At 41.0% G+C, this 27,775-nt stretch overlaps 1 protein-coding gene and 2 pseudogenes across 3 annotated transcripts in view; 2 read left to right on the forward strand and 1 right to left on the reverse strand.

Annotated features, from left to right (window-relative positions):
- Window positions 1-2,497: 2,497 nt before the first annotated feature.
- Window positions 2,498-3,099, reverse strand: LOC308435779 (large ribosomal subunit protein uL6-like; annotated as a pseudogene). Its single transcript has one exon. The product of its transcript is annotated as a large ribosomal subunit protein uL6-like (transcript).
- Window positions 3,100-21,179: 18,080 nt separating this feature from the next.
- Window positions 21,180-27,775, forward strand: part of SND1 (staphylococcal nuclease and tudor domain containing 1) — a 385,665-nt gene continuing 379,069 nt past the window's right edge. The window contains exon 1 of the mRNA XM_080936109.1: window positions 21,180-21,452. Within this exon, the coding sequence (XP_080792235.1) occupies window positions 21,375-21,452 (78 nt within the window). The 5' untranslated portion in view covers window positions 21,180-21,374. The remainder of the gene's footprint in view (window positions 21,453-27,775) is intronic.
- Window positions 25,207-25,644, forward strand: LOC308435552 (protein mago nashi homolog; annotated as a pseudogene). The gene has a single exon. The product of its transcript is annotated as a protein mago nashi homolog (transcript).

Below are 27,775 nucleotides of genomic sequence, written 5' to 3' on the forward strand. Positions count from 1 at the left end.
GACTTGAACTCACAGAGACCCATCTGCATCTTTCACCCCAGTTCTGGGAATTAAAGGCATGCACTACTGAGCCTGGCTTTTGTTATAATTCTTTTTTTCTTTTGTTGAGTTGTTTTGGCTGTTTGTTTGTCTCATTATGCAACCTGGGTAGCCTGGAACCCAGAGATCTGGGCCTGACTTTGCCTTCCAAGGGCTGGAATTAATATGTATGTCACCACCAACTATCTGTTTTTGCTTTTTTGAGAGAGGTTCTGATGAAGTCCAGATTTGGTTGAAATTTACTAAGAAGCCAAATGATGACCTTGAGCTCCTAATTCTATTGCTTCCACCTCCCAAGTGTGGGACTAAAGGCTTGCACCACCATGGTCCACTAAGAGGTTTTATAGTTTTGCATTTAACATTTAGGTTCCTGGCCAATTTTGAGTTTACACTTGTGAACTGCGAAATCCATGCCTATGTTGATTTTTAAATATATTCTAACTGTTCAAATTTGTCAAAAAGACTCTCTTCTCCATTGAACTGCCTTTGCCACTCCATCGAGACTATTTGGCTGGGGGCTGGAGAGATGGCTCAGCAGTTAAAAGCACTTGTTCTTGCAGAGGACCTATGTCTAATTCCTAGCATCACCATGGCAACTCATAACCACCCATAACTCCAGTTGCAGGGGATTCAGTGCCCTCTTCTGACTTCTGTGGGTACCAGTTACATACATGAAAGTAAAACACTCATACACATAAAATAAAATTTAAAAATCTAAAAAAAAATCTAAAAGGAACATTTGACAGTGCTGGTATGGATTTATCTCTGTGTCATTGCTTCTGGGTAATTGGTCTAGGACTCTACCCTCTCACAGATACTATGCTTTCTTCCTTATATAGTTTTAAAGTAAGTGTTAAGTTGAGGAATGTGAGTTACCCAATTTTGTTCTTCTCCATCAATATTGTGTTAAATAATCTATGCATTTATAGCTTTTTAAAAATTAAGTGTGTTTGTGTGTGTGTGTGTGTGTGTGTGTGTGTGTGTGTGTGTGTGTAGTGTGTGGTGGTGTGTCCATGCTATGGCACATATGTTGGAGTAAAAGGACAATGTACTGAAGTTACTTTTCTCCTTCCACTGTGTGGGTCCCAGGGATCAAATTCAGGTTGTCAGGCCTGAGGCTTTTACCTGCTAACCATCTTGCCGCACTTAACTGTAACTTTATTCAGTATGTCAATCTTCATAAAAATATTCCACTGCAGTTTTGATTAAGAATTTATTGACTATAAGAGCAAGTTGAGGGAAATGGACAGTTTAACCCTACTGTGTTTTCCAATCCATTAATATTGATTACCTATTCAGTTTTCAGGTTTTCTTTGATCGATTACTCAGTGTTTAGTTTTTCTTCTCATAGATCCATACCTATGTTTTTAGACTTAAAGCTACATATTTTACTTTTTTGGTTCCTTATTTCAGTAAGTAATATTATTATTTTTTAATCTCAAATTCTAATAATCTACCATTCGCATAAAGGAAAGCAATTCACCTTTGTATATTAGCCCTGTATCCTGGATTTACCTTTGTATATTAGCCTTGTATCCTGAGATCTTGCTATACCTATTTGTTAATTCCAAGAAGTATAGACAGCCATACCGGGATCAATATCATAACTCTGGGAAATGATTGTCTAATACTTTTGACTTTACACATGGAAAACATGCCTTTCATGAACAAAGTCAGCTCTTTTCTTTCTTTCCAATCTGCATCTCTGTAGTCTCTTTTTATTCCACTAAGTAGAACTTTTGACATGATGAGGGCTGAAATACAGAGAGAGAACCTGAGTGGCTGGTCCTCAGTCTTGGGAGGTTTTGTTTTGGTTTGGTTTTGGTTTTCCAGCTTGAAGTGTCTAAGCGATAGGGCTGCTTTGCTTCACAATCTTCTGAACACTTCCCTCTGCTCTATTGCATATCCCTGTGCAAACCCTAACCTCTCAGATGTACTACCTTTTAGGAGCCAGGAAAGCTGGCCTCCTTTTCACTACACTCTGGTTAGCACCTTTCTCTTTTACATCTTAAATTTATCATTAGCATGTGTATCTGTACGTGTGTGAGCACATGTGTGCATATATGTGTGTGTGGCGTGTTTTATGTTTTGAAGCAGCTTCTGGTTCTCAACAGAGTTGAGATGAGGGCCCAGAGATTCTTTTTTTTTTTTTTTTTTTTTAAATTATTTAATGTATACGAGTACATTGTAGCTGTCTTCAGACACACCAGAAGAGGGCATCAGATCCCATTACAGATGGTTGTGAACCACCAAGAGGCTGCTGGGAATTGAACTCAGGACCTCTGGAAGAGCAGTCAGTGCTCTTAGCCAATGAGCCGTCTCTCCAGCCACCACCGCAAGAGATTCTTTTTATATTTGCATCTCCATACACATATCCTTCTCCATTATCAAAATCTCCCACCAGAACGATATATATTTATTACAGCTGATGAGCCTATAGGCATTTTGGGGATTTTTTTCAATATATGTCCTTTATTGTGCCCAATTTGTACTTGTGATCAGGACCTTGTTTCTGGAGCACGGTCTCTTTCTCAGACACATAGATGCATGCCATTTAAAAACTTTCTGATATCCTTGATTTTAACTGTTGTGGCTTGCTGAATCAGAGGCACTGAATTTGAAACAAGTTCAATATCATTTTCTTCAAGGATTTAAATTCATCATTCTGGGCTTGAAAGAGAACAAGCAACACCTGTCCTCATCTGAACCCTGCGGATGTATTTTTCACCCAAGAAATTTTGGATTTCAACCAAAGACCCATTCTCCTGAATAATGACGTTGATAGGGAAGTGAGCATACACAGACCTCATCCTGTAAGGGAAGCCCAGTGTGACACCCTTGATCATGTTCTGAACATGACTGCAGATGGTTCTGACAGTGGCCAGCTCCTACACGGAGCCTTTTCTTTTTCTTTCCAAGAACATTCAGCTCTACATTGATATGATTGAAGTCCCTCCGAAGAGTTCCCCTGGGACTCTTCACAATGACTGTGTGCCCCTTCAGAGTGATGTTGACATTTTCTGGAATGTCAATCATCTGGTTGCTGAGGATGGTCTTCATTCTTTAAGTGGATGGGGCAAAGAGCTTGGGGATTTTTTTTTTCTTTTAACCATTGAGGAAATTCACCTTTTTAGTTTTCTAAGGTTGGTGGTTGTTTTGTTGTTCTTTGTCATGGATGGGTATTGGATTTTATTAAATGCTTTCCCTATATCAATTGATATAACAATATGATTTCTTCTCCATTAGCTTGCTGATGTAGTGGATTACATTAATGGACTTTTAAATATTTAACCAGTGTTGCCTAGTTGGATCACATCTCACATGGCATTTGGCCATGGTGGATAGGTCTTTTATCACTGATAGATTCAACTTGTTCATGTTATGTTGAAGATTTTAATGCATTTGTTCATTTACATGTCTGCATTTCCCTTTGCTCCAATATTTTTCTTTCAGCATTAGGGGAGTGCTAACTTCATTTATACAGGTTAGAAAGTGTTTCCTCAGACCATCAGGCTTGAGGATAGCGCAGGGCTTATCAAGCAGATGCAACTCCAGTTGATACACAACTGTCTTGTACCTTGGACAGTATGCTTACTTCCTGAGTCAGCAAATCTCAGTTTTTAGCCCAGACCTGCTGTACTACCTACATGATCATGGCTCCACTAATGCCTACTTCAGCAAGTAATTCTTAAGCCTATGCCAGGCTGGAAAAGAGCAGTGAATAAAAAAGAACAAAATCCTTGCCTTCTACCTTGTATGTTTTTTTCATGGCTCACTGAACAACTTTCTATATTTTTCCAATATCTGTAAATGAGCTGATGGTGGCACAGGCCTTTATCCCAGCACGTAGAAGACAGAGGCAGCTGAATCTCTGTGAGTTCAAGGACAACCTGTTCTATGAAGTGAGGTCCAGATCACACAGTGAGATGCTTTCTCAATAAATAAATAAATAAATAAATAAATAAATAAATAAATAAATAAATAAAAGACAATATGGCTGCCTCATTGAGACTGTTGTGTTACATAAGCTAACACATGTAAGAACATTCTGGTTGCTTGCTATGGTTACTGTCATTATACATCAATAGTTTAATATTGCTGTGTATTGGCTGAGTTTAGTAGTTACAATCTAGCTTTAGAGATTCCCAGGCCAACACCCTGCCCCCACCACCCTAACTCTGTAGTCCTGTAATTTCTGGCTCTCTGCTTCTGCAGATGACCTTTGTGACCTCTGGATTTACTCACCTAGCTTATGAAATCCCTTTGCTGACCTAGAGTTACCTTGCTCAGCAAATAGTTGGGTAACTTTCTGCCTTTGAAATTACAAAAAGTTGCATTTTTAAGACATGCCCCCCTCCTGTGTGTGTGTGTGTGTGTGTGTGTGTGTTTGTGTGACAGGTATGTGGCTATAAGTGCAGACACACACATGCCACAAGCTTGGGTATCAGTTCCAGCCTTTCACTTTGTGTGAAGCAGGGTGTCTGCTTGCACTGTGTGTAGGTTTACTGGCCTGAGAGCATCCGGTCCTTCTCCTACCCTTGCCTCCCACTCCGCAATAGCAGTACCATGGCTACAGGTACATCCTACCGTGCAGGTTTATGTGGGCTCAGAGAATCTAAACTCAGATCCTCACACTTTTGTGGTGAGGGTTAACTGTCTCCTCAGCCCCACATCTAAAGAGTGTGGACTTTTGGCTTAGGTTACAGTGATGGTGGATTCTATTTGTTCTCTTTAGTCATTCCCAAAAATAAGTTAATAATCTGCTGTCTGGAGCTGTCTAGTATGGATAGCCTTCCACTGCTTAGCCAGATCCAGTGGAAATGAGAAAGAAAACTCACTCCCCCCATAAGGATCCTACCTCTGTTCCAGAAATCCAGGGCTCTTCATCCTCACTGTGTCCACAAAGATCCCCAAAACAACACCTGCTCAGCATGACAGAGGCTCTGCCCTACCTAGAGAGCGAGCTATGCAAAGATAGGTAATTATAAATAGTCTTATTACTATCTTTGGCTTGGCACCGTTAAACACAGTAATCAGATTTGAATGACCCATTGCCATGGATCTCATCACCAGCCCAGATGGCATCCCTGAACGCTAATCCTCAGCTCACCTCCTCTTTAGCCATCCTCACATGTTCTTGATTCTATATCAAATCAGATCTTTGCCCTCAGCTCTCCTCGATGGAAGTCAACATGTTAAGCTCTGGCTAAGTTTTACATCACTTCACATTTCTCTTCCTCCCCCCTGCAAGACACCCAAGACCTAGTGTTGGAGGGAATCTGCTTTTTAATCTCTGGGTTTTGTTTCATTTCTTCTTTCTAGCATTTAAACTTTTCATGACCACCCTTTTTCCAGTTAATGAACTGGTTTCTTTCCTCATCCCAGCCCTTTGTGCTCTTTCTCTTGGTTTTATATGTGTGTTTTAATGTCTCACAATTGAAAGTGTAGTTGGAAATGTTGTGGCTGAACAGTATTTGGAGACAAAGCTGCTTGACCTCAACCTCCTGATTCAGTCAATTGCCTGGGAGAACAGCAGGTACAGGCTGCTGCATTGGGTCAGCTCCTAGGCGCCCCCTGCAGTCTCCCTACGTTTGTAGTGACTTTGAGAGGGTAGCATTTGCAGCCTCATTCCTTCCTTTCCTTTGTACACCTCCCACCCTCACCCCTGACAGCAAGAGTGATGTCAAGAAAAGCAGATGACACCCAAATGGAGGTGACAAAGGAGTCGCATGAGAGTTATAACAACAAACAGAGCTCTGAGACATCTGTTTTCCCCAAAGACTCCATTATTCCTTGCCATGAGTCTGACTTTCTCTGGGGAAGGAACTGAATAGAAAGACACTGTGGACTCCAGCAGTTTAGTCTCCTTTGGGTTACAAGCATTGTTAGAGGAAGCTGAGCCTGAGAATAGATTTATCTCTTGAGAAAACAGGAATGTACTTCATAACAAGCACTGAAAAGATGAATTAAATTATCTAGTTATAATTGCCCAGAGAAGCTAATCTTAGAAACCCGGAGAGAGGAGTAATTATGTTGGATGAGTAGTAAGGAATCTGACTCCACTACTGGAATCTTCTCTTCTTTATAACTGTAGCAATCTCATGGAACAGACCAGTTCAGGCGATAAGTGAATGGCACAATGCTATATGAACACCATCATTCTTTATTGCTACAATGTTTTTTTTATTACCCCAAAGGAAAGCTTGTGTCCTTTAAGCAATAACTGTCACCACTTTCAACTGTTAGTAGCATCTACTCTGGTTTCTGTCTCTGTGAACTTGCCAACTTTAGGTCCAACACCTAAGTATCAATGTTTATTGTGAATCAAAACCAGATACTTGCTCTTCTTCCACTGAGGCACACCCCCAGTCTACTGTGATCATTTTTAAAGTGAAGTTCTTACACATTTCTACTTCCTTCCTCTTCATCACCCAGTATCAATAAACAAATAAGGCTCTTTTGAAACTCTTGGTAAGTTTTGGAGGCAAGGGGGTATATCCGCATATGAACCTTTTGCAATAATGGAGATGCCACTTTGGGAAGATGATAAATAAAATCAAGGCTGTAGGTGTCAGTTTGTAAAGGAAGGAGAAGCCTGTAGAGGTCACAGTTCACGTATCTCTAGTACAAGGGAGAAGACCTGCAAGAGGAATTCATCACTTAGTTCACAGAGATACCAAACATTTCTACTAGGTAAATGTAGTGGGTAGTTCTCCCCACAAGAAAGGTTTTCTGAACTGATCTAGTTAAAAAGGTAAAAGAGACATGGACAAGGTAGAGAAACTACAATGTCCAGTTTCTATTCTCTCTCCCAATCCATCCTTTTCTTTTGGGAGATCTTTAAGTTGAAGTCTTGGAAATGCAGAAATGGGAGTCCATTCTTTGTTCAGGTCTTGCAAAGCAGTCATGCTGTTGAGACTTCATTAGTAAAAGTAAAAAAAGAAAATATCGTGGGCCTGTGGAATGGTTTCGGCACATAGAGCATTTGCTGGGCAAACCTGGTGATCTGAGTTTGATCACTGGGAACCACGTAAAGATAAGAAAGAGGGAGAAGAGAGAGACAATAAAAGAAATATAGCTAGCTAGATAGATAGATAGACACACATACACACACACAGAACAGACTTTATAAAGATAAAGTTGCCCTCTGTCCCTCACATATGTTTTATGTGCATGTTTATGTGCAAGGTGCTGCTCTTGTGTGTGCACACACATCATACACATAATAAATACATTTAAAACAATTTTGAAAGTTTTAACAGGAAACAAAAGAGGAACAAATAATGCAGGAGGAAGAAGCCTTTATCAGCTTGCCTTCTGTGGGAGGAGGCAACATTGTCAAGTGAGTGGAAGGGAGCACATTGCCTAAAAATCCTGAGATTTAGGCTCTGGCCTGACACTTTTTTTTTTTTTTTTTTTTTGCAGCCTCTATGTGGGACATTTGCTTAGTAATTATTAAAGCAACTCAGGTCCGTCTTTTTCTTTTTAACGATAAGAAATGAGTTAGCTTGCCAAAGCTGCCATAACAAAGGATTTAAAAACCAAGTAGTTTAAACAATATGAATTTATTTTGTTAGCATTCTGGAGGCCAGTAGTCTGAGCTCAAGAGGTCTGAAAGGCTATAGTTCCTCTGAAGAAACTAGGGTCTGGTCCAGGCCTGTCTTGTAGATTCTGGTAGTTTGTTGACTCTGGTAACTGCATCTCCAAATCCTCACGTGATGTTCTTCCTGCATATATGCGTTCTCCACACCCATCCTTTACATAAGGTTAAGTACATAAGAATGCCAAATGCTACATGCAGATTTCTATAGGAGAAACAGGGTGGCCATGGGAGCTCGCAGAAAATCTTCTGGGTATCACCCAGCCTCATGGTTTTTCCCAGTGATGGAAAAAAGGGAAGCAGCCTCATCTGACAGCAGGAACAAGGACACGTACAGAATGGGCCTCTTGAGGTGAGAACACACATACATATGTAGGAAATCTCATAAAACAGAAGAGTTCTGTAACAATGACCTGAGCTTTTGTGTGTGTGGGGGGGCAACCTCTAATTGGCTCCCCAAAATAATGTCTTGTGAGTCTATTAATGGACATCAGGGCTTGACGTAGGAAACAAATAGAATGGATTGGAATTTCCCTAAATCTATGCTTTGCCCTAGAATGGAAATGTTTCTGTCATGAAATCACCATAACAATTTCACAATATATTATAAAATATATAAAACATATAGTACTGTTTCAACTCCCACTTTAAATAACTGAAAACTTGGAGGTAGTTTGCATAATTGACTTAGGCACCAAGAAACAGTGATTCAGGAGGTGTGTGTATAGGATTGGAGGTTGAGGGGGTGGTACTTCCCCAAGCAGGTGCATGTGGTGACCAGAGGGAGATGCTGGGGGTCTCTTTCTGAATTGTTTCTTTATCTTATCGTTTTACATAGTGTCTTTCTTAGTCAGGGTTTCTATTCCTGCACAAACATCATGGACAAGAAGCAAATTGGGGAGGAAAGGGTTTATTCAGCTTGTGCTTCCACATTGCTGTTCATCACCAGAGGAAGTCAGGACTGGAATTCAAGCAGGTCAAGAAGCAGGAGCTGATGCAGAGGCCATGGAGGGATGTCACTTACTGGCTTGCTTCCCTTGGCTTGCTCAGCCTGCTTGCTTTCTTATAGAACCCAGGTCTACCAGCCCAGGGATGGCACCACCTACAATGGGCGGGGCCAGGGATGGCACCATACGCAGTGGGCTGGGTCAGGGATGGCTCCACCCACAATGGGCTGGGCCCTCCCCCCCTTGATCACTAGTTGAGAAAATGCCTTACAGCTGGATCTCATGGAGGCATTTCCTCAAGAGAGGCTCCTTTCTCTGTGATAACTCCAGCTTGAATCAAGTTGACACACAAAACCAGCCAGTACAGATTGGATCCCTCCTTGAATCCTGAGCTCACTGTTTAAGTTAGACTGGCTGGCCCAACAGACCCTGGATCTGCCTTCCAGATTTCAGTGCTGGAGTTACAGGTGTGAGCTGCCATGCCCAGCTTTACTGTGGGTGCCAGAGACCTAAATCTGGCTCAAGCTTATGCAGCCATCACTTTGCTCTTCGAGGCATTTCCCTAGTACTGGGAGGTTGTTTAGCTACTAAACATTATGAGCATATGGATTATGCAGCACACTGATATGATACTCAGCAAAGCATGGCCAAACAAAACACTCACATAGGAAAGGGTCTTTTGCTACTTTTCCAAGCTGTTGTTTTATGGCCACAAGGGACTCATTCCTATTTATTACTCCTGGGTGAATTTTGATCTGGAGGCTGAATGGCATAGCACTGTAACATCAATCATGCTGTCACCAGAGAGAAGCAATCTGCTCTCTTCTCAGAGTGCATGCTGAATTGTGTTGGCCTCAAGGGGTGACAAAGGCAGGGCTTATAGACCCAGCTTGTCTCTCTGCACTGCATGGTCTGAGGAATGTACTGCCTAGGAGCCTCAGCAGGGACCTCTGTGAGTACCCATACACTTCCAGGGTACTTTGTTGGGGAAGAAAGTTCATCACTTCCATTTTGTACTTAAGCACAACTTTTTATTGTGTTTCAACTATGTTCCTTTTTTTTTCTTTCTCAAGTTTCCTGACTCTAGGAAGTTTTAATCTGATGTGAAATCTTTAAAGAAAGCAACACATGGCAATGAAAGTTTTAGTTTAAAGAAAAAAAGGGGGTGGGTTCTGAGTGCAAGCATTCTAAACAACCACATTTTAAATAATCTACCTTGGAAATCACATCTGCTAGCTGGATGTGGTGGTAAGAGTCTGGAAATCCAATTTCAAGGAAGGTGAAGCAGGAGGATATGGAGTCTGAGGTCAGCTTAAGCTGTAGACTAGAGCCCTTTCTCCAAAAACAAACCAATAAATAAACAAAAAGGTACGATATTGGTTGGAAAGAGCAGAGACCCATATAGATCCCACTTTAAAAAAAAACAAATCCACTTATTTAATTACTGTTTTAGTTTAAATCTGGAATGGGTACAGCATCACACAGATTCTGTGTCCAGTGGCCTTTGCAGAAAGGTTGCTTCAGAATTTGGCACAAACCATGCCAAGGTTTCCATGGACCTGTGTTACTTTTCCCCAGATCACTTTGGTTTTGTTTGGTTTGCCTCCAGGAGTCACTGTATTCTTTTTTTGCTCTATTTACATATGCACTTGTCTTTCCTAAGTAGAACTCAGTTTAATTTCTGGCATAAACACCTTCAATTTTAAGGAGAGCTGTGTGCTCTCTGGGGTTCCAGAGACCTTGCTTGAAACCAGCAAAAATGGCCTTGCACCTCAGGCATTACTTGCTTGTTTTTAGAAGTCCTGTCCCCAGCAGACCCCCACAGGTGCTAAGATGGTGGATAGAGAGCGATCCCACTTTTTAAGAGAGCAAATGTAAAGGTTACTTTGCATTTGCTTTTCTAAAACAGTGTTTGAGAGGTACTGCTGTGGCCATCTTTGAACAACACCGAGCTTTTAAAAGTCAAATGGTTTTAGATAGTAGTATGCTGGTATATGGTTCCAATGAGGACAACGAAAGAGTGGCCATGGGAAACAATGTGGTCAAATTTATTCATGTGTGAAACAAAAGAAAGAATACATATTGTTAAACTCTAGATTGATTATGTTTCTTTTTAAAATCTTCACATTTAGGAAGGATAACAAGTAGGTGTTGAACATTCATTTCTCAACTTGGGTGGTGAATTTCAACCTTCTTTTCTGTTATAAGTCATTGAATGGTATTTTTGCTTTGGATACTTTTCTGTCTTATATTTCATAATAAAAAAGGTTAAGAAATTCATCTATTAGTAAGGAGAACTTGTTTGTCTATTTTGTTTGGTTGTTGGACTGCTACTGAACTATAATCTCCTCCTCTTTTTTGACTTTTTATGTTGAGATAGGATCGAACTATGTTGTGCAGGAAGGCCTTGAGTTCTCCATCCTCTTCTCTCAGCCTCCTGAGTAGCTGGGATTTAGAAACCTATGCCACCAGTCCTAGATACCAGGTTTATTTAAAAAAAATCATTATGAACCCTAGAGACATTACTCAACAAGAAAACAGAATGTTAAATTACATTTCCATCTCTAAAAATTCTGTTGGGTTGTTTTGTTGTTGTTATTTTTCATTTCTATACATATTACTAAATCTTTGTGCTCAATATACAAAACTTGCATAAATGTAAAAAAACCATGTTGCATATTGACTTATATAAACTATGGATGCTTAATATAGCATTTAACATAGTTTGTATATATGTAGTTTTAATGACTACTTGGTATTGCATTTTATTTAAATAAATACCATGTTCCTTATCTTTTCTTGTCTATATGACTTTCAGTAGTTTTAAATCCTCCAGATTGCCATCATCTCTAAACTGATTATAGGTATCCTAAATCATTATCTCATCCAATTCCACAGTAGCCATTTTTATAGCTGTGCAAACTGAGACTTAAATAAAAGCTTCATAAGGACTAAGTTTCACAAACAATCCTGACAGCTACACTTTAGTCCTCTCAATCCTTAGGCCACATTTTGAACTCTTTGCATTCTGCCCATTATGTGGAGGGCCAGAATTATGCCAAGTTTGGGGAATCCAATTTCAGGGCTTCTCTGTATAACTTCATTCATAAAGATAGTATTGACGAGTGACTACATATTACCTTTTCTAGGTCCACTTGCATGATTTTTGAAAGTCTTGTTTTCCCTTTCTGATGTGTTTTGGATATCTGTGTTTGCAAAGTAAGAATTAAATATGTTGGTATTGTTATTTGTGTGTGCATGAGTTTGTATATATATGTATGTATGTATGTATGTATGTATGTATGTATGTATGTGTGTGCTGCACATGGGCATGCAGGCCATCCAGAGGCCAGAGGCTGTCTCTACCCACTAATCACATGCACAGCTGGGCCTGGCTTTTAACATGGGTTCTTGGAGATTCCAGCTCAGTTATTCTCAGTTGAATAATAACCACTGAACTATTTCCTTAGCACTTGTTCCTAGTTTTGAAAGCAAAGGTTTGTTGTTTACACATATAAATATATAATATATATTGTTTACATAAATGCATACATATACATATGTTATGATTATTCTTTTTTTAACCATTCATTTTTTACTAACTTACAATCAGAAAGTTTTATTTTAAATTTTTGTGTGAACTTTTTACAAGACCAGTAATATTTCTCCATCTCTTTGAAAAACTTTAAAATATTGACTGTATGTAGTATTAGGGTTTTTATATATAATTATATATAACAAATGCCTATAAAACTCAGTATCAAGGACAATGCTTGGCTATTTCTATCAAGTAAAATGTTTCCCCTAATCAATGAAATTTTTATAACCTTACATTATCATTTTTATTTTTGTTTTGGCTGCCAGAATTTCATAGACTTCAAATTTAAAGTTTACCTAGCACAGTGGGTCTCAACCTCCCTGACGCTGCACCCCTTTAATACAGCTCCTCATGTCATAGTGACACCAACCATAAAATTATTTTGTTGCTACTTCATAACTGTAACTTTGCTACTGTTGACTCTTAATGTAAATATCTGATACCCAGGATACCCAATATGTGCCCCCGTTGAGAACCACTCAGTACAATGATGTTACCCTAGATTTCAGACATTATAGATTTTTGTCTATCTTTGTTTTCTGCTTCAGGGGCAAAGCTCTAAACAAAGAAAAAACTCAAGGTCCTATGGTGGGATCCTCATTTTTCAAATGTACAAATATCATATAACTCTCTGGTTGTTTAGTAGCTTGTTTCAATTTCAGTATGAAGCAACATCCTGTATACCCTGAAGTACTCTTAAGAGAGCAACTCTACTAACCACCCTTTACTGAACAATAGGGTGTTGTATATTGGAAATTGTCTTGCTATTTCACAGAACCATTTTTTTTTTATTGGAATTTGTTACAAAGAACACTCTTAGGGATAGTTTTCTGGGTTTTGTCTCTTTAGTGTTAGGATGGAATGTGGCGCAAAGATTTACCTTCTGGCAGAATTAATCTGGTAAAGATCCAGCAAGGGGTAGCTGAAATCCACTGTGAGTGGACCATGCACCTCTTAAACTGCCCTCTGAACCCTGGCTGTGTCTCAGCTCCACCCTTGCCCTTTGCCTGGAGATATGACATGTCTTTCTGAATACCAGTCTTTTACTGGGGAGCTGGACCACTCTAACATTCTACCTGCTTTCATCTTCAAAGCAGGTGGCTCATTTTGCTGCTGCTATCCTTGTGCTCCTGACCTTTTCCCTTGGTTACTCTTTATACTGGTCCCTTAGTTCAGACAGCTGATATTGCTTTCCTGGTGGGGGTCATGCTGTAGGGAGCCAAATGCGGACGCCATTACAAGATGGCGCTGGCTCCCTCACGGTTTGAGGTAAACAACTCCATATATAGTAATGCTCTTGTCAGCTAATTAAGGCGCTGCACCCTGCGCATGCGCAGTAAATAACCTATCTCCGGCCAATCCCAAGGCCTCTGGTGTCAGCAGACTGGTGACAACCAATCATGGCAAGCCCCGTATGCGCTTCTCCCTATATAAGCGGACAGCTAGGGTAGTTCAGGGCCCCTCGCTTCCTGCTCTCCCCTTCAATCAAGAGGCTCCCACAATAAAGCGTGACCTGAGAAGAATCCTCTGGTGGTGGTCGTCTTTCCTTGCTGGTTGAGGAGCGCGCCGCATCATCCCAACACAGAAGTTCAGCCTTTGGTCATTTCAGGTCACTGCCTTACCTGGAAAGGGGCCCAGGGCCATTCTTCCATAGTGTCTTCTGGTTCTGTGTTCTACTTTATCCAGAAGATTGAGAATATACCAGGTGACCACATCAATATTTTTCTTCTCAAAGTATGTGTTTCAGACAATCTCTTTTCCTTTGCTTGTTATGTAAGAAATAAAGTAACCTTACTAGGTTAAACCACATGAAAATTTCAATAATCTGGTTGGGGATGTAGCTATAGTGTTTTTCTAGTGTGCTTACGACATTGGGTTCCATGCTTAGCGGTGTCATCTTTGGCTCTCCAGCCTGCTCTGTGGCTTTTAGGCTTGCTAACCTTTTAATTACGTGAGTTATTTCTGGGGCTGGAGAGATGACTCAGTGATTAACAGTACTTCCTGCTCTCCCAGAAGACTTGAATTTGGTTCGCATCACATTGGGCTCTTTACCACTCAATGTAGCTCCAGTTCCAGAGCTCCTGACGCCCTCTTCTGGCATTCTCAGGCACTCACAAATATCTTTACACAAAGGGCGCGTGCACTCATGTTACAGGCATACACACACACACACACACACATACACACACATACACACACAAAATCCCTTTTAAAAAAAGTTAGTTCTTAAATTAACAGAGAGGTTTAGAGACAAGCCCTTTTAGTTTCTCTGAATAAGCATGAATAGGGTATGTACAATACAAGATAGGTTTTAGAAGAACAAAGCATTTATTTATTTACTTTTGTATAGTGTACATATACATGTGTGCATTTATGTGTATGTGTGGATATGTGCATGCATGCCTGCATATGGGTGTGGAGGTCAGAGAAAAACCTGGGTGTTGACAGGCCTGGAAACTTTACCAAGTGGGAGAGGCTGGACAGCGACCAAGCTCACTCCCCACCTCACCAAGATGAGATTACAAGTGTGTGCCACCATGCCCGGATTTTTATGTGGGTTCTGGGGATCTGAACAGCTTGCATGGTAAATGGTTCGCAAACTGAATCATTCCCCAGGTCCAGAAAGAACAAATCATAAGAACAGTTTGCAGTGGGGAGTAAAGACAGGGTTCCTAGATGTTCTGGAACTCACTCTGGCTGTGTAGACCAACTCACAGAGATCCACTGCCTGTGCCTCCCTTTAATTCTGTTGGGATTAAAGGTGTGTGCTACCACTACCCAGAAATAACAATTTAAAAAAGTTAGTTCTGTGGTTTCCAAAATTGGATCTCTAATCCCATTAACTATAAACCTACTAGCAACAATGTCAATGAGAAACAATTACATGCATAGTCTATGTTTAGATGTGATCACACAGATAAGCAGTGTCAGCATTGGGGATTCCAGATATCCCTGAAGAGTCCTAGCTCTATAGGAACATGCATATGACAACACCAAGCACATTTGTCTGAGCAACAAGCAGGACATAGATGACTGCTCTTAATTTCATGAAGCAGGAAAAGAAAATGTCGAGAAACAGGATTCAAACTTCTGCACCAAGTGCTATATATGTGTCCTGAAAGTAACTAGTTTTGCATGGAGTCCAGAACAAGATAAAGCTGTGCAACTGGTCCAAACTGCTCTGTAAACTATTTTGTCTGTTGTCCACATAATTCAGCAGACCCACTAGTGCTTAACCCATCAGTGGCAGATAGTACTGCTGTCAAGTGAATCTTACATGGTCATATAGGTGAATCATAAACCAGATTATTATAGAATTGCAAAAAAGCCTCTGAAAATGATCAACTAGCATTATTGAATCAATAAGCCCTGTAACTGAGCCTTAATATGGACTAAATGCTTAACCTGGAATCACTAGATGATCATTTGTCCTGGGCAGCCCATCATGTTCTGGAAACTATCTGATCAACCAATGAAGTCAGTATTTACAGTGGCATTGCTTTACCTAATAGAAATACACATGTGGTTTTGTCATAATAGGCCTTGAAGGCAAACTTAATTTGTGTGAAAGGGTTGCAATGTTTCAAATCCCCACACTTACTGCCCTGCCTTCTCTTCCCTAACTGCACCTATGAGAGAAGGAGGAAGAGAGAATTCAGGCCTGGTTCACCAGTGGCTGCAGTTGCTCACTCCCTTCTTTGGGAATTCCTGTAGGACTGAGATGACTATAAATCTGTCCCTTCAGTTTTCAGAGCTTGGGTCAGTGCAGCTAATTGATTATTTTGCATGAAAGAAGAAATAGACAGACATTTCACTCTTTACCAATTTATGAGTTGTGGCCAATATTCTGAAGCCCAAAGATTAGAATGCTAATGGCTGGACTCTTCAGGATAGAATATATGTTCTGAATCACTGTTCCATATTGGATGCTGTTTTTTCTATGGTTAGGATGAAGAAGTCTGGAAATGTCTTCTTAAACCTGGCTGCGTGCGAAATCTTCAAAGAGCAAACTTTGTAAGTTCACTTCCATGGACTCTTTCCAATGTGATCCTATATTAAGATGAACTTGAGTAACCCTCCAGAATATGCTCAGACAGTTTTTTTTGGTAGAATGCCTACTAATAGGTGGGAGATTGGATAATATGGAAAGCCACTGACTTAGGCTATTATATAAATGAGAAGTACATTTCTATATTACTATAGTGTATTATATATTAATATATATTATAACTTAGTGTTTTTTTTTTTTTTTTTTTTTTTTTTTTTTGTAGTGCAGAGACACCATGACCAAAGCAATTCTTATAAAGGAAAATATTTAATTTGGGGCTGGCTTACAGTTCAGAGGTTTAGTCCACTATCGTCATTGTGGGAAACAGCGGCAGGCACACAGACATGGTGCTGGAGAAGGAGCTGAGAGTTTCTACATCTCTGTCCAAGGGCAGCAGAAGTGAAAGTAACACTAGGCCTAGCTTGAGTACCTGAGACCTCAAAGACTGCACGTGACACACTTACTCCAACAAGGCCACATTTACAAGGCCACACTTCTTAATAGTGCAACCCACTATAAACCAAGCATTCGAACACATGAGTATAAGGGAGGCAATCCTATTCAAACCACCACAGTCACCAAGTAGTATGACCTGTACTAGTTCTTTCTTTTTAACAACTAGCCTGTCCTATGTGAAATTAAGATACTTCTTGAATTTAGGAAGAAATGGAGACACAGTCTACAGTAAGCAGGAAATAAGGATTCTTATAAATAATAAGATAATGAATTATTCTATGTCAACATTTATTCAATGAGGGGTTGGAGAGGTGGCTTGTTGGTTAAGAGTACTTGTTGCTCTTGCAGATAACCTGGGTTCAGTTGCCAGTACCCACATGGCAGCTTACAAACGTCCAGTTCCAGAAGACTCAGCATCCTCTTCTGGCCTTTGTGGGCACTAGGCACACATACAGCATACCTACATACATGCAGACAGGTTCAAGGCTGACCAATTACAAATTTTGTAACCATTACCCAAATTATATATATATATATATATGTATGTATATGTATGCTTGTAGTTTGTACTATAAGGTTTAAAAAGTATTTATACCTCAAAGTTTAGGACGTTTTTTTAATTTGGAATTTTGAGACAGGATATTGCTATGTAACCCTGGCTAACCTAGCATTTGCCCAAGTTAGCCTTGAACATGTATAATCCTTCTCTTTCTGTCTCCCAAGTGTTGGGATTTATAGGTGTGTGCCCCTATAATTTTTTCTCCCCTTTCCTTTTTCTTCTTAAAAAATAAACTTTAATTAAAAACAAATCTCCCTTAGTTTCCTTGAGACAAGATCTCACTTTGTACCTCAGACTGACTGGAAATTCACTATGAAACCCAGGCTGCTTTCTCATGCAGTCAGTCCTTTTGCTGTAGCCTCTTCAATGCAGGGACTAGAGAGGCAAGAGCTGTCATGCCTAGCTTTTCCTTTTTCTTCTTTCTTTAAAACAGGATTTGAGTTCCACTTCTAATGTTACAAAGTATAATTTTAGGCTGATATGTATATGTATGTATACACACACATACATACATATGCCGAGAATGCTGCTACATGGCTGCAATTCAAGGACTTTGGAGGCTAAGGCGGGAAAATTGAGAGTTTTGGGATATTTGGGAGACCTTATTTCACAAATCAATTTAAGAAAAAAAAAAAAGATTTATGTCACTATGCACTTTAATCAAGTTTGGGGGTACATGAGGCATATACAAACACTTTGCAAACTTACATAAAAGATTCTGGTAGTAGGCCCTGGTTGAGGGGGTGAGAAAGAGCCAGCCCTAAGGACTAGAGGAAGAGCTGGCCCTGCCACTTGTTTGCTGTGAGGTGGCATGGATGTGGAGGTGATGTCCTACACTCCTTGGCTCCTTAATTCTTGGGAGAGCTGTCTCCTGCGGTCATGAGAGCCAGTGAACTGGCCCTGTTCTTTACCTACTGCGCACTCTTGCACCTTGTCTGGTTAACATAGTGGAGTTGGCCCTGAAGGTAGCCAGTCCTAAGGGAGTGAGGGCAGAAATGGTCCAGCCCTTTAGAGGGTGCAGTATTTGGGAGAGCCTTGATTGGGCAGTACAGCAGAGCTGACTCTGGAGGTGTGGGTGCTGGTGATCAGGCTCTGAGGGCATGACAAAAGGAGAGCTGACCCTGCCTCTGGCTGATGTTGGCATTAATTGGCCTAGCCAGAGCAGTGCTACAGAGCTTGCCCTGGAGGCTCAGATAAGGGAGTGCTGGTGGGCTGACCAGCTTTGCTACCATCCAGGCCCAGATCCAGGACTCTCAGATGGCCTACCCTAAAATCTGCATCATCTGTGAAGGGTTGGGACTTATAAAACACAGGACAACAACAGGATAACTGGAAGGAGATCCTCAAGAGGACCCGATATTGATGGTGTCACAGAAGCCTCAGATCTTGAACCAGACAAATGACTCAGGACAGAGGGATATACTGTGGGACACACTGTTCTCTCAGCTCCATACTACAGCTTCCACAATGGAATGTTGATGTTTGTGTGTTTTTTATTTTTTTGGGGGGGGGTGGTGGTTGCAAGAGCAAAGGGTGGATATGACAGGGACAGGGAGATGAGTGGGCCTGGGATGTACGATATGAAACTCACAAATAATCAATAAAAAGTTAAAAAAAATTCTGGTAACAGCAAGTTTAAAATTTAATTACCTAGTTTGATAGTGCGTGATACAATAGTTATGAGCCATGTGTTAGATTAATTAAACTTAACATTAAAAATTCACTTCCTGGGTTGCCTGTGCAATACTGCAAGTTCTCATTCGCTACAGCTGGCTGGTGCTTCACATGTTGGATAGGACATGAAGAAAGCATTTTGTTACTACAGGAAGTTCTAGACAATACTGATCTAGCCTTTTCCCTATAAGGAAATATGCACCAAAACCACAACATAGGAGAATAAGCAGCTGGAAAGTAGTTCAGGGCCAGGTATGCTATGGAAGGAGCTGAAATCTGTCCTGAAGTTGAGGGATTAGCCTGATTGGAAAGTGCATTATGGTAAGAACAGTGGGGTGATGGTATGGAGAACTGAAGTGAAAGGGGGGCTAAAGAATGGAGACAGAAGGCTCATACACAGCCACATTTTTCCCCATGGGAAGTCTGCTAGAGAATTAAACATCTTTGTCTAGGTTACGGATTTTAATGCAGGCAGAGGATGAAGTAGGTTCGTCTACCGAAGAAGCATATCTAAAATGAGATTATGTATGGCAGACAGTTGAGTTCATGTTGATTCTATCTAGTCCTTAAGAAACTGACCTAGCATTGCTCACTAGACTTTTTAAAAAAATTACATTTTTAATGTATGTTATATATATGTGTATCTGTTTGTGTACGCAAGTGTCACATGTCACAGTTTGTATGAGGGGTCAGAGGACAGATTGCAGGAGTTGTGGGTCCCAGGGATTGAACTCAGGTCAGCAGTCTTACATGTACTTTACCTGATGAACCATTTTTAGAGGTCTAAATTATATTCTGCAGAGAAAAAGTATTTAACAGGTAGTGTATTCTGTGCATGTTCATGCTCCACATAATTTGGTTCTTTCTTTCTTTCTTTCTTTCTTTCTTTCTTTCTTTCTTTCTCTCTCTCTCTCTCTCTCTTTCCTTCCTTCCTTCCTTTCTTTCTTTCTCTTTCTTTCTTTCTTTCCTTTCTTTCTTTCTCTTTCTTTCTTCTTTTTCTTCCTTTCCTTTCTTTCTCTTTCTTTCTTTCTTTTTTAAAGATTTATTTATTTTATGTATATAAGTACACTGTCGCCGTCCTCAGACGCACCAGAAGAGGGCATCTGATCCCATTACAGATGGCTGTTGAGAATTGAACTCGGGATCTCTGGAAGAGCAGTTAGTGCTCCTAACCACTGAGCCATCTCTCCAGCCATCCATTTTCTTTCTTTTCTTTTTTTTTTTTTTTGAATAGGGTGAATTCCTGGTACGGCTTTGGAGATACAGAAAGATGCCGACCCCCAAAATTGACCCTGATCTGAGACATGGGTAACTACTCAAACTTCTTAAAACAAACCTAGCGTAGGGCCAGGTTTCATTATTAAATAATACATACAAGCGCCTGCGTTCTAAAGAGGGGCACTCCAAGAACATAAATTTTCCCTAAACAACCACTTGAATATGGCTTTCTTTGTTCCACCTCCAGCTGAGGTTAGGAGGTAAGGGGTTGTCTCCCGCTTAGCCCTGGAATGGCATATCCCCAGGCTATTCCTGACCTTAGTTGGAGCAGGAGGAAAGGAGCCGAAAAACGAGGCTATTTTCAGTGAGCAGGACGAGTCATCCTCTAAGAGATGCTTATTACTTCCATCAACAAATATTAGCGGAACTCACAAGCACTACACTCCAGCACTAAACCGCAGGGAGATTCGTGGCCACATTCCGGGTCAAGATTAGTATCAGCAGGTTGCCCAGTGGCTGCGACTTTCAAAAGTTTCTTCTGTTTTGCTGAGGTGAAACGCCGGAACTCCGAGAGCCTTGAGACTCCTTCAGAACGGCCTCCATAGTTCCAGGACCTAAGCCCATGTCGTGCAGTTCCGGTGTACAGCTTTGGAACCTCAGTGTACACGTGGACGCTTTACCGCTTGAGGGGCGGGGCAGGGGCGGAACCAGGCAGGAGGGCGAGGCCAGCCCCGCCTTCGTGACTCCCATGGCTCCCCGCGCCCCACTGCCAGATGCTGACGTGTCCTTTCTTTTCCACTACACCTCCCGACACCACCCTCTCAGACTTCCCCGGAAGTCCCGCCTCAAAATTTTCCCGTCACCGCAAATCAGCTCTTTCAGCGCTTCCTGGAGCTCCGCACCCGGTTTGGGACCAAGGGGCGGAGCTTCATAAACAGAGCGCCTATTGGCTTGAATTCCAGCGAGTTCTGGCCGCTAATTGGCCAGAAGGAGGTGGCGCTCTGGCACGCTTGCGCGGCGAGTAGAACGTGTGGCGGCGGCGGAGATCGCGTCTCCTCTTTTGCTCCCAGTCCCGCTGCTGTTCTAGAGTGCGCCTGGCGTTTCTATCCAGCTCTCCGACGGTAGCCTGTCGTCCGCCTGCTCCTTGTCGCTGCAACCTCTCACCAGCGCCGACACCCACCCAGACACTTCCAGACCGGCCGGCCGCACCACTCGCTGCCTTTCCAGCTCCACACATGGCCTCCTCCGCGCAGAGCAGCGGCTCCTCCGGGGGACCCGCGGTCCCCACCGTGCAGCGGGGCATCGTCAAGATGGTGAGAGCGGGGCCCTGGACCCGGGCCCCTCTGCTGCCTTAGAGCAGGAGTCAGGCATTGACTTCTTTCCATCCCGTCAGCCTGCATGATCTCAGTTTGCCTTTCCTCTGCCCCTTCCTCACTCTTCACCTACTCTCCGAATTTTCACTAGACAGAATCCAAACGAACTTCCCTTGACTTTTGCATCCCGGGCAACCTGTCCATGATTCGGTCACAGTGATTTTCGTGGTCGCGGTTTTCGGAGCTCCTGGCCATTTACCAGAAGCAGGTCTATTGCCGATTCATTAACGGAGATAGTTCACGGAGAGTTACTCCCATCCCCCTCTTTCATTTTGACATATGTCGATCAGTTCTCAGTTTTTCTATATCCTGACATCTTTTCCTGGAACCTCAGGAGTGCTTGGCTGTCAGGAAGCTTCTCTCTTTCCACTGACTCAGTTACTTACTTAAAGTTTTCTCAACTTTTTTCCCCCTTTTATCTCTGGGTCTAGTTTCTAGGCCTGGAAGCTCCTGATTTTTGTGTACTTTTAACTTACAAATTTAGCCTGGTTGGGATCTTACACTAAGTAGCATTTTCTCACTTCCTAAGGACAAGGAGCCTGTTTTAAAGAGGATAAGTAACTTGCCTTAAGGGCACATGGTGGTTTGGATTGGAGCCAGTAATAAGAGCCCAGGTGTTCTGATTGCATGTCTAGATCCCACTCACTTCATTCTGTGTTCTTCATTCTGAATTTTGAATTCCATCACCCCCACTTCCACATTAACTTTGTAGCATAAATCTGTTCTATTTTTTATATTGTTTCTCCTTTTTATCCTCCCACATTTTGAGATCTGACAGTTTCGTTAACAGATTTTTCCGATTGAGGTGGCTGTGATCTTTTAGGTTGCCTTTCATATTGTAACTCCAACTTTTCTCTCCAAAGTGGAGGATGGTTTTCTTCAAAGAGACAGTTTTAAAAACATTTTTGGTTTGTTGTCCTGTTGTCTTTCACAGTATTTCGAAGGGGGAACTAGGAAGATGGCTCATTGGATAAAGGTGCTTGCTTGTTCAGTCATGAGGTCCTGGTTTCAAATCTTCAGTACCCACATTAAAGATGGCTGTTCCATTGCCTGTAACCTCTGTGGCATAGATTGGTGGACCCTGGGCTTTTGCTGGCCAGCCAGCCTATCTAAAATATCGAGCTTTAGGTGTGTTGAGAGAGACCTTTTCTCAAGTGGGTGGAGAGCAATAGAGGAAGACACTGATGTTCTCCTGTGCTCCAATACCTTTGGCCCCCTACATGGATGCCCAGGCACATGTTCCCTAACATGCACCCACATATGTGCACACACATGTGCAACTCTTGAACATAAATACATAAATAAATAAATACACAGCTTGTGTGTGAGATTCTTGGGATGTTCAATATTGCCTTTTTGCCTTTCTATTTATATCTTGACAGTCAGAATTCATTAGATTCAATGAGAAGGGAATTTCCAAGGTCCATCTTTTCTCTCTGAAATTTCGACTCTTGAAAGGATTTTTCTGAGCTGTACCCTCTTTCATTACCCTTTTCATTGGTACCAGTCTTCTCTATAAGAACAAAAGTATCATAGCTGTCTGGTGTGGTATTAGTGACCTGCATAGATTTTTTTAAAAAGTTTTCTAGTTAGGGCTTGACTGTTTCTTAAAGGCCTCCCTTTTGTAGGAAGGAAGTTATAGGAAGCTTCCAGGGTATCTGGGTTCTTTGAGGGTGACTTCCTTTTCACAGATGAAGTCCCCTTTGGATACTGTATTATCAGCAGTTACTGTTTCATCTTCAGCTGGGTTCTCTCTACATATTTTATCACGTATATTATCTAGAAAGCAGATGTCTAAGCTGAGGTTCTGATAGGATAACTTACCTAGACAGGTACCTTTTTATTAGTAAGAAGAGTAGAGTTGAAACTTGAACCCAGGGCTGCCTGCCACCACACATACTAGTATAAACCATGCTGTGAGGCCTCTGACTCTAGGACTCCAGGGCATTACTTTCTGGCATAATGGGTGGGGCCAGTGATGCATGACCACAAATTACAAGTGAAGCAGACTGTAATTTAGTTGAGAAAAGATTAGATGCTGTTCTATAACTTGTTGGTTGCTGCTGTCATGGTTGTGTGACTTCATTGGGTGCTTACTGTTGCTGTGTGCATAGGGGTGTTTTTGTTAAGAGTCAGTGATTTGAGCAGTCTGTACCACATGTACTGCCACATGACCCGGCCACATTGCAGGGGTTGGGTGGGTGAATTACCAGCAGCAGATTTGTGCCTGGCTTAGGAGCCTTGTCTGGAATGAAGAATTTACTAATGGTAAATTGCTCCCTGAAGCTCTTCCACTAAGCAAAGTTGTATTTTCCTGAAGACTAATTGTTTCCAGTGATATAAGGAACTGCTTTGTAAGAATTCTGCACAGGAGGGTAGATCTTTTGCAGGAAAAAGAGCAAGAAGCAGGTTGATAAGTTAGAAAACAGAGGTGCTGCTTTCTTTTGCCCCTTAAATGGGTGCAGAAATTGGAACACTGAATAAGCAAAGGTGTGCTTTTGAATGGGAGCATTAATCTTCCTGTGGACTGGGCTGATCTGAGGGTCAGAAATGGTTGAAGGTAAAGGCTTTGCAGTGAATAGTTCTTTCTCCCCGTCTGACTCTTCTCTCTCTCTTTGGTGTCATGGGGCTATAGAGAGTCTGTTTCTTCTGGTCTCTGAGAACTAAGTTCAAAAGACTTTTTCAGTCTGGCTATTCCTTAGAAAATTGGACATAGTACTACTTGAAGACCCAGTTATTCCATTTCTGGGCATATACCCCAGAGAAGCTCCAACATACAACAAAGACACATGCACCACAATGTTCATAGCAGTCCTATTTATAATAGCCAGAAGCTGGAAAGAACCCAGATGTCCTTCAGTAGATGGATGGATACAAAAATTTTATATTTACACAATGGAGTGCTACTAAAGTATCAGAAACAATGACTTTATCAAATTCTTAAGAAAATGAATGCATCTAGAGAATATCATCCTGAGTGAAATAATCTAGTTACAAAAGAACAGACATAATATGCAGTCACTGATAATTGGATACTAACCCCAGAAAGCCCTGAATACCCCAGAAACAACTCACAGATTATATGAAGTTCAAGAAAAAAAAAAGAAAGAAAATGAAAAACCATTATGCTTAATCTTTATACACCAAGAAAACTTTGACTAATTCCAGGTTACATCTTGTTTTACATGTACTTTATGCTCATTGTAACTAGTAAGATCCTAATGCACACTATCAAATCTTTAAAAAAACCAAGTACTGACAAAAATGTATTTGTATACTTTTATGCAAAAATGCTTAAAATCTGTACATTTATCTTTGTATTTTAAAATAAAGTTGTTCAATTAAAAAAAAAGAAAAAAGAAAATGAAATAAAATTTATAGTATAATTTTTCTGTACACAAGCCCCATTTCAACAGGTGCAGTAAAAAAAAAAAAGACTTTTTTTTTATTTTTATAAACTAGCATTTAAAAAAATGACTGTTATACCAGTGGCTATGTGTGCTGTCTGGATTAGGGGGAGACAAATTTATTCTGGAGGATCCTTAAGGAGGAAGTGGGCAATAAGTTGACACAAGCATTTTGAAGCCATCTTGTTATTAAAAAATTCTCGATTACGCCCGTGTTGGACTCAGACCGCAGGCTGTGGTAGTGTCATCTGTTCCTGAAATTCGGTCTTGCTTGTCCCTTGCGAGGCATGGAGAGTGACTTACCTACGTTACTACGTGGGTCACAAAGGCACGTTCGGTTATGAGTTCCTGGAGTTTGAATTCCGAACTGAAGGTAAATTGCATATGCCAACAACAGCAATTACAAAAATGACATCATGATCAGGAAAGAGGCTTATGTACATAAAAGTGTGATGGAAGAATTAAAGAGAATTATTGATGATAGTGAAATCACTAAAGAAGATGATGCTCTGTGGCCCTCTCCTGATCGAGTGGGCCGGCAGGAGCTTGAAATTGTCATTGGAGATGAACACATTTCTTTTACAACATCAAAAATTGGTTCCCTTATTGATGTCAACCAGTCTAAAGATCCAGAAGGCTTACTAGTGTTTTATTATCTTGTCCAGGACCTGAAGTGTTTAGTCTTCAGTCTTATTGGATTACACTTCAAGATTAAACCAATCTAGATTGAATATTGTGGACACAAGGTGGGTGGGAAGCTTTAGTTACTGTAATTAGAATTTTTTTCTGTATATTGGGGCGATTTTTGTAAACAATAAATAATGTCTTTAAAAAAATGTGAAAAAAAATCTCAGGTTGAGGAAAAAATGAACACAGATTTCTGTGTTTTTGAGTCAGGATAAGATTAGCAAAGATACAGGTGGGTTAAACACAGTTTGGGTAATTAAATGTCTCTGTCAAATCAGATCTTATGCTTGAAACCCCTTGCTCAACTCTGAGCTTCTATGACTGCTTCACTGGACTTTCCTTTAGCTGTGACAGAATGTTATCTACTGTTATATAGATTATGTTCAATCACTCCCATTTGGTGGCTGACTAGAAAAGGCTATTTTCTCTGGCTTTACTCACCAGGTTTCCTTTATGTATTAGGGATAGCACCTTCTATGGGTTTCCACTTTTCTATGAAATTTGGTATTGGGGTATCTCCTGAGGCAGGCTCACATGACAGCTTGACTTTCACAACTGTAGATGAGGCATGTTCTTCAGTCTTCTGTGCCTGTTGCCTGCAGACATAGATACTGTTTACCTTATTGTGCTTTTTTGATGTGGAAGGCTAAAGGTTGAATTGTCCCACACTTAACCCCTCTTTGTCAGTCTTCATGGTTTTATACACCAGCTCTGTTTCTCAGTGTTGACTAAAAAGAACACCTAAAAGATGTAGTGAATGACCATAGTTTTCTAAATCCATAGGATTCATACGTCCAATTTGTTGTAAAGGATAAATTTCCTCCCAGGTAGCTCTCTGGGAATTTCTTTTAAGTACAGTTTGTAGAAGAGTCTTCCTGTAATTCAGTTTGTTATACTTAGGTGTGTTTTAACCCTCTGAGGTAGGAAGATGTTTGAGATTTGAGTGGGGACAGAGTAGTCTGTTAATTTTGGCTTGCTTGAGTCTCATGTGTCCCAGGCTGTCTTCAAACTTCTGTCACCTCAGCCTACCAATCCTCCTGGCTCTACCTCCCCAGAGCTGGCATTACAAGCTTGTGCTATACAGCCCCCTTTTGACTTTCTTCTTTCTGTATGTACTTATTTTATGTAGGGACAAACAAAATGTGCCTAAGCTTTTTAAAATACCCTTGCTTACCGTGTAAAAGTATCAGGTAGCTGTAGAACAGTCTCTTAGAGGGGCCATGGGCACAAAAAGAATAAGATAAAGACTTCCCTGGAGAGAAGTCATGCAAGGTAGCTTTCATTCAGTAAAGGAAAGGAAGTCATTCTTGTGTCTAGAACACTCTCTGAAATCTTTCAGTGAAAATGAAGCATCCATCTGGTTTTGGTTATGCTGACAAGTAGTGCTGCCATGTAGTTAATAAATAAGAAGTAATCATATCACCCCCCCCCCCTTTTTTTGAGACAGATCTCACGGAGAAGTACTATGGTGACCAAACTGGCCTCAAACTTGGGGTAGTCCTCCTGGCTTCAATTCTTGAGAGCTGGGAATGTGGGCATGTTCCCCTGTGCTGGGCTTTGGGATATTTCTTTTTCTACTGAACAACTATTCATTGCACATCTACTGCTCATCAAACTGTCTGGTCATTGGATTCCTATCCTGCAACTTCTGGAGGAGTCAGTAAAGAAGGGAATGAGTAAGCATGGTAATAGAGACAAATGGATTCACACGAACGGGTGGTTGGGAGCAAGAGAGGATTAATTCTTTTAAATAGTGTGTTTAGGAAAGAATTCTCTCAGTTGGTGTTTGCACTAAGATGTGGACATCAAAGATCCAACCAGAGGGAAGTGTTTCTAGTAGAGGGAATGACAAGTGCAGAGCCTGTGGGGTTTCCATTGATCATTGTTCTCCAGTGTTTTTATAGTAGTTCAGTGTCTTTAAGTTTAGTATCCACACAGATGGTGTGGATTTCACATGAGTTCTGCATAACTTGTGTGTAAGGATGATAAAAGGAACAGGCAGTAGGGGTAGCCTTTGCTCTGGTATCCTGGTGAGATAGTAACTTGACAAGCTGCTGAATAAATGGATGGAGTGAGAGGCTGGGGGAAATATCTTTGTCTTGGTTATGTGTTTTTTTTTTTCTTTAGGACCAAGAGTTAGTCCTGCATTTCTAAGTCTTCCCTTGATGG

Source organism: Micromys minutus (genome assembly GCF_963924665.1).
Source record: "Micromys minutus genome assembly, chromosome: 23".
NCBI lineage: Eukaryota > Metazoa > Chordata > Mammalia > Rodentia > Muridae > Micromys > Micromys minutus.